General features: G+C 38.9%; 1 protein-coding gene across 3 annotated transcripts in view; it reads left to right on the top strand.

Annotated features, from left to right (window-relative positions):
• The window catches only part of SEC24D (SEC24 homolog D, COPII coat complex component), a 110261-nt gene that overhangs the window by 70997 nt on the left and 26751 nt on the right, over nt 1-12513 (top strand). For all 3 annotated transcript variants that reach the window (XM_029234790.1, XM_029234792.1, XM_029234791.1), the window contains exon 11: nt 8213-8337. In XM_029234790.1, the coding sequence (XP_029090623.1) occupies nt 8213-8337 (125 nt within the window). The remainder of the gene's footprint in view (nt 1-8212; nt 8338-12513) is intronic.

Raw genomic sequence — 12513 nt, 5'->3', positions numbered from 1 at the left:
GGGCCCTAGAGTGCAGTCTCAGTAGTTGTGGCCCACGGGCCCTAGAGCGCAGGCTCAGTAGTTGTGGCCCACGGGCCCTAGAGCGCAGGCTCAGTAGTTGTGGCGCACGGGCTTAGTTGCTCCATGGCATGTGGGATCTTCCTGGACCAGGGCTTGAACCCGTTTCCCCTGCATTGGCAGGCAGATTCCCAACCACTGTGCCACCAGGGAAGTCCCTTGATGTGGACCATTTTTAAAGTCTTTATTGAATTTGTTACAGTATTGCTTCTGTTTTATGTTTTTTCGTTTTTCTGGATGCGAGGCACATGGGATCGTAACTCCCCGACCAGGGATTGAACCCACACGCCCTGCATCGGAAGGCGAAGTCTTAACCACCGGATTGCCAGGGAAGTCCCTCCGCTAGGTTCTTAATGCAGCAGTTTCATATAGTGCCTCTGCCTTACTTGTTCTGTCAATCATCTCAGAAAAATTTCCCTTCCAAGGCAGAAGCTCAGCTGATATGGTCAGTAAGACTATTGACGTGTTTCTGTAGCTCCTTCTCCACTCCAGCTGTCATCGCAGTGATTTAGGCTCTCAGAGTCTCCCTGAGACTGTTTCAGCAGCCTGGGATCCTGGCCTCTGGTTTCCTTGCTTTAAAATGTAACCATGAGACTCCCCCCACTACCTTAATCTAAAAAATTAAATTCAAAAATTTAAGTTTCTTTATAAGACCGTTAGCTACCACCTTAGCTACATCTTCAGTTGTAGAAAATTCTGGCTCATGTACTCTGAACACATCACTCCCCTGTACAACTCCATGCTTTTATCTAAGATGCTCTTTTGACCCAACTACCTTTCCATCCTCCTGTTACATCTATACATACCCCACCTAGCAAACTCCTACTTATTTTCTAATCCCTGGCTGAAATTTTGTTTTATGTGAGTGTGTGTGAATGTGCACACACCTTTCTCTGACTTCATCGTGGTTGTTATTTACTAAATCTTCTGATTTTTTTCCCCATATAATTTGGTCCATATGTCTGTTTTAGCAGTTATCCCCATAGAATTTAAATCTTCCTATATTTTCCCTCTTCCTAGATTCTGATATCCTTGGGGACAAGAATCTTGTCCTAGCTGTCTTTACAGCATCTATCATAGTGCCTGCCACAGCGTAGGCAGTTGATCAATGCATGTGGATGAATGAATGAATGAATGAATGAGCGAGTGAATGAGTGAATGAATTTGCAGGTGGGTCGCTATTCCCAGGGCTGGCTGTTTCCCTTCTCCAGCGTCATCGTGATAGTGACATCATTATGGATATCTTGAATATCTTTCAAATTCTTCAGTGATTTGAAAATATCTTCGTGAGTATTGGTTCCGATTTCAGCTTGTATATGAAGTACCTGTGTAGACTTGAAGAAACAGAATCATTCTGACTTACTTCCTTTTCCACAAATGAATGCCTCCTAGTGCCCAGTCCTCAGAAAATAGCCTCTGACCCACAGATATCTTTCCTAGATATTTGCTAGGGGACCAGTCCATGTTGTATTGAATATAAATTACAAAGAACATTATTCCTAACTAGTTTTTTCAACTGAGTGGGTTTTAAAATGTTTTCCAATTAACATACGTTTTGCATTTATTTTAGTATTTTGTATGAGTTTTTCAACTAGTTATTAAAGAAGAATTAACACTTTATTAGTTTTAACTGTAACATTTGAACATATTTTGGGAAACATAAGAACATTTTTGGTACAAATGATTTATTTCAGGCACAGAAAAAAACAAAACAACAAAAAAATGTCCTAAAATACCAGTTACTTTTAGACAGTTTATTTGTCCTTTACTGTTGTTGACTGAAGGAGAATGATCAGGCAGAACATAAACATTTGAAGTTCTAATTAAATGTAATAAAGCCATTGTATCTAGTGATGGAAAATTTATTCACTCATCTTTGCAACTGTAGTGTAAATCTAACTATGCTCTGACTTTCCAGTTCTCTGCCAAAAAGGCTATATTATCTTGATTTTATGCTTTTCTTAGCAGAAACTTAGGCAGGGAGTCAAATCTATTTCTGGGAACAAAAGTCTCAGTATCTTCAAACTCTTTTATCTGGAAATGTTCCAGATGTCTAATTGATGGGAAAGCTCACAGAGCAGGCAAGGAACCAAATAAAAACTGTACATTTTGAAGAGTTTTTTGTAAGGTTAATCTTCCTTTTATTATTCCAAATAAGGTTCATAATAAAAGAACTCTTAATATCTTCAAATTTAATTATACCTTAAAATGTAAATGAAGAATAATAATGAATTGCCTTAGGGATTTGGGTGATGAATAAGAGCTTATATAATTGGTATGTGTATTTTTTAATACCATACAAACTTAAAGGAGAATTACAAAATAACATTTTTCCTATTCATTTTAGATAATCTTAATGCCAATTTTAGATAATAGAATTAACATTCATTGAACATTCACTATGTGTGATGCTCTGTGCTAAGTGCTTTCTATATATTGTATCATTTAGTTCTCATAGTGACCTCATGTGGTGAGTATCACCATGATGTGGGGAAACTGAGGCTTAGAGAGGTTAAGTACCAACCTCAGGCCATACATATAGAAAATGACCACAGAACCCCTATTTCTCTATCACTATGGATATGTAGGCATGTATTTACAAAATCACCATGGAGTTCCCCTGGAAAAGAAGACCCAGCTCTGTCTAATAACTGACAGTTTTTCACTTAGAAGTTTACAGAATATATCTATCTACATATAAAGTGTACCCGAAAGGTAAAATCTCATTCCAAGCCAGCCTGCTTTTTTTTTCCTAAATAAAAATGTAGTTTCTCCACTTAATTTTAGTTCACTTTGACATTTATTATATACCTAGCATGTCCAAGGCACTTTGGCTGTGTTTGTGAGTGATAATAAGATTAGCAAGAATATGAACCTGATCTCAAAGTCCTTACCATGCATAGACCTGATAATTAAAGTATATAATTATGATATAAATAATATGATAAATGCTGTAAGAATAGAATAGTCAGAGTACCATAAGAAAACAGATGAGCAATAATTTATGATTTGGTGAATCAGGGAAGGGTTCTAAGAGTAAGTGACATTTGAGTTGGTTAAACCACGAGCAGAGAAGTGGAAACTAAATGGTAAGCAGAAGCAGTTTCTCAGAGGTATTTGCAACTTACTCCAATTTCTTCAGGGGCTATGGGGGGCTTTGTAGATGAGTGATGGGGACCTAGTATAGAGACTAGGATAGTTGGAGCGTATATTCCCCCTTCCCCCAAAGCACATTCAAATTCAAATATTTTTTAAAACACTATGCCAAATGAAATACTTTTCCAGCCAAGGAAATACTTTTCTTGGCCCACACCCACTAGATTGGGACTTCTGGATAGAAAATGTTTTGAAAATGACAAACACTTAAATTAGCTGGAGGAATGTGTATTGGGGCATAATAGGAAGTAAAGCTGGGAAATTGTTTTGAAACACAGACTATCCTTTTATTTTCCACTAGGCTTGGCATCAGAGCTTTGATCTCTTAGGCTTTTATACGTGTTTGCTAAATGAGTATTATGGGGAGTCTCAAATGCCAGGCCATTGAAGGATTGTACTAATTCAGTAGGCCTTGAGGACAATTAAAGGCAAAGTGGGAGTTGTTTCTATTAATCCGTCCATCCATCTACACATTCATTCACTCATCTAACAGTATTGAGCGCTCTCTTGAGCCATGCTCTGTGCTTGGCTCTGGGGACTCAGTAAACTTCCTGTCCTCAGAGGCAGCAGCCTTGGGATCTATCTTGTGCCTTGGATAGTTTATTCTGATAGCAGTCTGTATAATGAGAGGAGGGAGATTGGAGGTAGGGAGGTAGGTATTAGAAGTTATTAATCTCCAAAATTTACAAGCAGCTCATGCAGCTCAATAACAAAAAAACAAACAACCCAATCCAAAAATGGGCAGAAGACCTAAATAGAAATTTCTCCAAAGAAGATATACAGATTGCCAACAAACACATGAAAGAATGCTCAACATCATTAATCATTAGAGAAATGCAAATCAAAACTACAATGAGATATCATCTCACACTGGTCAGAATGGGCATCATCAAAAAATCTAGAAACAATAAATGCTGGAGAGGGTTTGGAGAAAAGGGAACACTCTTGCACTGCTGGTGGGAATGTGAATTGGTACAGCCACTATGGAGAACAGTATGGAGGTTCCTTAAAAAACTAAAAATAGAACTACCATACGACCCAGCAATGCCACTACTGGGCATATACCCTGAGAAAACCAAAATTCAAAAAGAGTCATGTACCAAAATGTTCATTGCAGCTCTATTTACAATAGCCAGGAGATGGAAATAACCTAAGTGTCCATCATCGGATGAATGGGTAAAGAAGATGTGGCACATACATACAATGGAATATTACTCAGCCATAAAAAGAAATGAAATTGAGTTATTTGTAGTGAGGTGGATGGACCTAGAGTCTGTCATACAGAGTGAAGTAAGTCAGAAAGAGAAAGACAAATACCATATGCTAACACATATGTATAAAATCTAAGAAAAAAATTAAAATGTCATGAAGAACCTAGGGGTAAGATGAGAATAAAGACACAGACCTACTAGAGAATGGACTTGAGGATATGGGGAGGGGGAAGGGTAAGCTGGGACAAAGTGAGAGAGTGGCATGGACATATACACACTACCAAACATAAAATAGATAGCTATTGGGAAGCAGCCGCATAGCACAGGGAGATCAGCTTGGTGCTTTGTGACCACCTAGAGGGGTGGGAATAGGGAGGGTGGGAGGGAGCAAGACGCAAGAGGGAAGAGATATGGGAACATATGTATATGTATAACTGATTCACTTTGTTATAAAGCAGAAACTAACACACCATTGTAAAGCAATTATACTCCAATAAAGATGTTAAATAAAAAAAAGTTAATGTAGTAGCCGAAACAAGAGAAAATGAGGGTAATATAACAATTCCTCAAAAAATTAAAAACTGAATTTCCAAATGATCCAGCAATTCTCCTTCTGGGTATATACTCAAAATAATTGAAAAGAGAGTCTCAAAGAGATATTTTCACACCCATGTTCATAATAGCATTAGTCACAATAGCCAAAAGGTAGAAGCAACCCAAATATCCATAGATGGATGAATGGATAAACAAAATGTGGAATATACATACCATGCAATATTATTAAGCCTTAAAAAGGAAGGAAATTCTGACGTATGCCACAACACGGATGAATGTTCAGGACGTTATGCTAAGAGAAATAAGCCAATCACATAAACGACAAATACTGTATGATTTTACTTTTATGAAGTACCTAGAGTAGTCCAGTTCATAGAGACAGAAAGTAGAAATGTAGAAAGATGGTTCCCAGGGCTGGAGAGGGGGGGAAATGGTAAATGATTGTTTAAGGGGTACAAAGTTTCCGTTTCCGCAGGATAGAAAGAGTTCTAGAAATGGATGGTGGTGACGGTTGCGCAACAACGTAAATGTACTTGAAACCATTGAACTGCACACTTAAAAATGGTTAAGATGGTGAATTATATTCTGTGTATTTTACCACAGTTGAAAATAGTTTTTAAAAAGGATGAAAATGAGGGTCTGAATTTGGGTACTGGAGCAAGAAGGAGCCGCTGAGGGCTTCACAATTAACTAGGTGTGGATAGCAAGGGGGATGAACAATTCCACAGAGGAAATGAGGCGTCAAGCCCAGAGCATTCTGGAGGATCATATTTTCTGTAAGTTCCTTGTAGAATAGGCCAGCATAGTGGGAGAAATGTTGTCTTCACTTCTAAGATTTTGAGTGTAAGGTGCTGGCGGGACCTTGCTGTGGAGGTGTGCTGTGGTTGATTGGAATGCTGCTCGGGAGCTCAGAAGACCCACCATGCGGAGAGAATCTGAGGGGTCGCCTACAGAGAGGTGCTGGTTAAAAATGAGCAAGTGAGATTCTGTGATGGAGCATGTGGTAAGGAAAGAGAAGAGGGTATCCTTTGGAGAAAGATAAGAAAATGAAAAACAGAAGCAGCAGTCAGAAAAGTGGGAGAGGAAATGACACCACGGTGCCTCGGCAGCTGAAAAAGGGAAAGTGGTCTGCCAGGCCGAAAATTGCAGAGATAAGAGAGATTGAGGATGAGAGCCGGGTTTTATTTCAGATCACTGTAGTTTTCAGCCAGGAGATCTGTGAGCTTCAAGATGTCACGGTAAACCAGGTTATAGAGTTCATGCATGCTAAGGTTGGCCGGACAAAGCCAGCTGGATTGAATGGGTAGAGTGATCGATTAAGGCAGCCAGGGATAAAGCCAGTACAGTTGTCTAGGTGCAGGATGACAGACTTCCGGGTGGTTACGAGTGGGGATGGGGTAAAACATGTGAAAGAAGCATTTTGAAAGAATAAATCAATGGGACTTGGTGATGGAAAGAAAAGGAATAGTCAAATCTAATTTCATGTTTTCAAGCCTTTGGGTTGACATGTAGTGATGTTATTGATAGAGATATTGGAAGAGAATGTTATTTATAGAGGAGTGATGTATTAGTTTTGCATACATAGAAAACAAGTTACGGTGAAGCATTCTGTAGAAACGTGTAGGTTGGAGATATCAAAAATATTCAGTGGGGAACTGGTGATGCTGAACTTAGGAGAGAATGTAAGAATGGTATGCCACATTTGGATTGGTCACAGGTTTTGGTTTAATTAGTGGAAACGATTGTTATTTTCATTCTATGTAAATCAGCATAAGTGTCTGTTATGAATTAGATTAGGTGGGTATCAGGAATGGTTTGCAATAAAAATCATTGCTCACGGGACTTCCCTGGTGGTGCAGTGGTTAAGAATCTGCCTGCCAGTGCAGGGGACACAGGTTCAAGCCCTGGTCCGGGAAGATCCCACATGCCATGGAGCAACTAAGCCCCTGCGCCACAACTACTGAGCCTGTGCTCTAGAGCCCGCGAGCCACAACTACTGAACCCGCGCACCTAGGGCCCGTGCTCTGCAACAAGAGAAGCCACCGCAATGAGAAGCCCGCGCACCACAACGAAGAGTAACCCGCACTGGCCGCAACTAGAGAAAGCCCACGCGCGGCAACAAAGACCCAACACAGCCAAAAATGAATTAATTAATTAATTAATTTTAAAAAAATCATTGCTCATGTAGACAGCAACTGAGTTCTTACATTTCTTTGTTGGTCTGATTTTGGATGTGGCAAAGCAATGAAGTTTTCAGGTTGATAATTTTCAAGTCCTACAATTTTTTTCCTTTTTTCAAATGAAAGACTTTTATTAGAGGAACGTTACATCTAGCCCTATAGTGGACATAGGATGAATTAGTAACTTAATTTGGAGATAGTGTCATCTCATTTTATAATTGTAACAGTTAAAATTTAATCTAGAATGTTTTTTTCATTTATCACAAAGATTAGCCTTAATTCTTTACTCTCTAGTGTGAGTCACTGAAGTTGTTTGCCTGTGGTTCTATTTTCTAAATATTTTGTAAGATCCAAATGAAGAATTGCTTCCTAAGAGCTGTTTGAACACCAGCCAGTAAAGGGACCAAAAGCTACAAAACATTTATGTAGCAGCTGCCTTATGTTGTAGTGATTGTTTTAAACAGAGAAAAGGCCCAGCATTCAATTTTTTTTTACCATAAATATGTAAGGAACAGGTACATATTTAATAATACAGCACAATTTTTTAAGTATACAATTATATTTTAGTATTTAATTTCATATCTTTGAAGAGCTTATAAAGGAAGAGAGTTGAAAATGGTGATATCAAGTTAATGAAGTTTTACTTCAGTTTCAAAAACAAACACTAATTATAGTTTTGTACTATTTTGGGGCCACAGTTTGCCAGGGTTCCAGACATATTTCTTTCCCTAAGGCAGAGTGTTCTAAGCGAGGTCACCCCAAGACTGTACTCACCTTTGGGGAATTGTGGTAATAAGGTCTTCTGAGCCTTTCTCTGCTAGCTGTCATAATCCTGTCTAATTCAATAGTGGGACCCAGGTCATAGCCTGGAAAATAAACAGCTTTTATCTTTTTTACAGCATCAGAGACTGTTCCAGAAAATGATTTAATTCCACACATGTTATATTAAATTAGATGTCTGATGACCTTAAAGAGTTTCTGGGGGTTTTAATTTGATTATGAAATGTATGTATATTATAATTATATGTGTGTGACTTGTTTGCTTTCTTGTAGAAGAATAAGCCTCCCAACCCACCAGCCTTTATCTTCATGATTGATGTTTCTTATAGTAACATTAAGAATGGACTTGTGAAGCTCATATGTGAAGAACTGAAGACTGTGCTGGAAAAACTTCCGAAGTAAGGGAACTGCCATTCTTTTTGTAACTCATACGATATTGCTGAATTAGTATATTGGCCAGAAAACAAGTGCTGAATGGCCCGTTGGTCTCTTTTGCTAATGGGGACATCGGATAATTGTTTATAATTTATAAACAATTATAAACAGCATCAAACCTTAAAAAATCAGAGTGATCTTTTGTACAGAGAAAAAGAAACACAACTGATAAGAAATAATGCCACGGTAAACAACATTCAAAAAATCCATTCTAGATCATAAGGAGAATCCCAGCAGTGTGGTGGAAAAGGCCTTGGAAGTCTGTTATTCACTTTTCAAAAACATTGATTTTCCAGCAGAAACGGGTAGGTTGCTGGGCGTGGTAGAGAGTTCTAAGGGATGCCAGGAAACTGAACTGTTGTCTCATGGCAGGCCCCGTGGCTTTTTGGCCAAATTCCCTTTTGCCCTTATAGTACCCTGTCTAACCCCTCTGCAGCTTTCCTGCCTCTATGTCCTGTAACTTAAGGACACAGGGTACATCATTTGTCCTGCTGTTGCAGGGGGCAGCACATAAAAGGAAAGGTGGAAAGGTATATTAGAAAACATGACTATGTTTTGTCGTATATAAACTAGTTGTTTAGGCTGGGAACTAGCTTCTAGTAAGGAGACTTGTGAGCAGGGAGAAAGCTTTCCTTTATGAGCAGATGACATGCTTAAGAAAATAAAAGAGGTTAGAAAAGATTGTCTGTCTGAAACCTAGTGTCTGCACCAGTCTTAGCATCTTCCACCCCTCCCTATGTTCTGAACATAAGCAACCTCTGTTCTGAACGGGGATGCTTTGAGGGGCGAGTTGTCCGCAGCCCCTAGGTCTCCCCAGGTCCTCGGGTGCCCACTCCTCTGTATTTGTTCCACATGTGGCTGGTGCTTGGGTTGCCTGTGAGGCTCAGTTGAGCGAACTCTGGACCTCCCAGGAGTAGTTTTGTTTGTATCCATGAAGCTGAAGTCATAATATTCTCAAGGATGGTTTGGAAAAGCAGTGGGGATGTTTAAAAAACATTGAGGTGATTTCAAACTGAATTCCACAATGAAGAATGAGCTGGGAGCAAGTTGAAGATGGGGCAAAAGAAAGGCCTCTGATGCCTGCCGACTATTGTGACTATAGTTTCTGTGACCTCATTCTCAGGGACACTTGACAAGTATGGACTTTCTGCCTAAAATGGCATATTTGATCACAGACCTCCCCCAGGGCTGCTTTAACACTACATCTGAATTTTGAACTTGAGTTGTATGAAAGCAAACTACTCTAATTTCTGGAAGTGGTCTCTCTCTCTCTCTCTCTCTCTCTCTCTCTCTCTCTCTCTCTCTCTCTTCAAACTGGTTCAAATTAGTTTCTCATAACCTATTTTCATAGTCACTTCACCAACCCCTTGTTTCTTTTCAACACACTGATGGTATGAAGCTTGTAACCTATTGATGCAAGTTATGAAATCACACTGTTAGGTGTCATCATGACCTTTATATCCCATTGGAGCAGAAGTGTGGCTTTGGCAAGAGATGGCGAGTGGGGGGGAGAATACTGCTGGCCATTCCCCGCCACTTTTCAAGTAACTCTCTTGAAAGTTTTTATTCAAACCAAAATACCTTCTCTTTATCTTTTAAAACAAAGCTGTTTTTTCTTTTCTCCCCTGAAATTTATTTTGGGCTGCGTGTATGTATAACTTTATATTTTCGATGGTAAGATTGCCATCAATTTGATTTACTTCTGTGAACTAAAGCAGTGTTTTTAAAGCATAGTATATAAGTCTTGATTAATATCTAAGGTATGTTCATCTCTCAGCTAATCTTTTGAAAAGGGAAAGCCCATTCCTACTCTTTAACTTTGAATTTGCATCTTTGATATTGCCAGGTTGCCAGAATTTTCTGTCTGACTTCTCTGGAACAGGAAAGAAAAGATTTGAAGTGCTTCACTCGTTACTCAGATCAAACTCTCGGACTTTTTTCTGGTTGTTTGCTTTTAATGCTGCTGTAGCTAAGATGTTCAAAATGCTTGATTTTGGAATATTCTGGTTCTTCCAGTTACTAATATCTTCAGTGTTGCTCTGTCAGATTCATTCCATTATAATAATAGGGGCAACTGTTGAGGGAAGGGGGTCATTGAAAAATGGAACAAAACATGTTCTTTATTAAGATATCCCTTATATAACTTTACAAAATTTGTGTAGAATCAAATGAAGGAGAGACTGAGGTTTTGTTTTCTCGTGGATATGATGTAACAGGGCAGCTATACTGTTGAAAAAGAACATTTTAGGATAGTTCTTTGTTTCTCAAATTTAAAAAGAGTTGTTCCAATGGAAACACTACTACTATTTTGTAATAATGTGAGATGTCCTGATTAGATGTTTATAAAAAATGTTAATTAGATTATAAGTGAACCCTATGAATCCCAGGATACTCTTTTCCCATCACTAAAAATGTCCAAATCCAGTGGGGAATAGCAATCCAGATTCTTCTCTTTAATTTTTCTTCTGTGTCTTTTGCCTTGGTTGACTCCAAATTAACTATTAAAAGGAATAAATCCCCTTCATGATTTGCTGGGCATTTTTCACCCTATGTAGTAAAAGGTTTACTGGGAAATAGGAGCTTAACCAGTGGTGTGCTGGAAAACTGGCTCTCAAATAAATAAAGCTTTGATTTGTAGTGTTTGCTCATTCCTGTGGTATAAATACTTCCAGCTGGGCTGATTTTAAACTACCAAGGCGACGTCACTCCACGGGAGCTGAGAAGGGATACAGACAAATCAGTTTATCAGTTTGGGTTCTAACTTGCCCTCTCAGACAGTGTCCCACATCATGACAGTCATCCTCAACGAGACCTCTATTCTTCTCCACGTTGTCCTTGACCCTCCAGGAGCAGAGGGTGTAAGCCTTGAGCCCTGCCCTTTATTGGTTTATTGTCAGGGATTCCTGAAATGTTAACTAAAAGGCACTTTCTACCAAGAGCCAAATGTGAATGAGTTGTAGAAATTTAGGAAGAGGAAATAACTTCTGGTTGGTAGCATCAGGGGAGGCTTCACAGAAGGAGGATTTGTGCTTGGCCTTGAAGAGTAAAATTCTAATAAATAGGGAGGGGGAAGGGGAACACGGATACAATATAGTATAGTCGTTGGTTGCATAAAGTCATACAGTTTAGATTGTGGAGGGTGTGTGTGTGTGTGTGTGTGTGTGTGTGTGTGTGTGTGTGTGTGTGTCAAGTCTGTGTATGTGTAGCTACAAGGGATAAGGATTCCCATTTCTAAAAATTTTGCAAGAGTCCAAAATGTAAACATTTACCAAGTGCTTTTGGGATTATGAGAATCTATTTAAACTGCCCAGCCATTTATCAAGGCCACAATGAAGAGCAAATGTCCTCAGTTAGCAAAGTAAATAGAGAAGAACTAGAACAGAGTTTAAAGTGAATAGTTTGTCAGCCTGTACTCTGCTGAAACATCAAGGAAATTGGGAAGTCTTCGGTGGGAACTTCGGACACTTCCATTGTCCTTTCTCTTGTACTCAAGTAACTCTTTAGGCTATGTGGAAAATGTAGAAACTGAGCAAACTAGGTTCTTTTTCACAACAGTTGTCCCCGAAGCAAAATAAGTTTTGCCGATGTCTAAGGGTCAAAGAAAATGGCTTTCATGTAGCCGCTGAGCACTATGTTATATCCACTGCTGAAAATGAGTAAGAATATCAGTGGTGTCGAGGTGTGTTTTTTTAGGAGGGGGTGTGGAAGGAGGGAGGGGGAAGAGAGACAGAATAAAAACGAGTCTAGACCACTCAACTCTGAATATACTCAGTATAGACTTTAACAGCAATATTCATGCCTTTGTACTCCTTTCAGGAAGATTAAGGCCTTGTCCTGGAATTCCTCAAAAAAAATTTTACTAAAAAAAAAAATTTTTTTTATGTTTTGTTTGGAGATTTACCTAATAAGAATTACATTGTCAATTCGTATATGTGATTTATTTTAGTATTTACACAGTATGTTTATATGGTATATAGCTTTCAAAATCTAGCCCATTTTCTATTGAGAGTCTTGAGAATGTGTAAAAAAAAAATCACACAGGAGGAGCAAGTCCTTTCTTGATAAAAATAGCTGTCCTGTTTGTAATCTGAATATGCCTTTCTCTTGCTTCAGATATGCCATTTGTTACTCTGACCTTC

This window comes from Monodon monoceros, unplaced genomic scaffold, assembly GCF_005190385.1.
Source record: "Monodon monoceros isolate NGI ecotype Baffin Bay Population unplaced genomic scaffold, NGI_Narwhal_1 Super_Scaffold_20, whole genome shotgun sequence".
NCBI classification, from domain to species: Eukaryota; Metazoa; Chordata; class Mammalia; order Artiodactyla; family Monodontidae; genus Monodon; species Monodon monoceros.
This window is presented reverse-complemented; position numbering and strand designations above follow the sequence as displayed.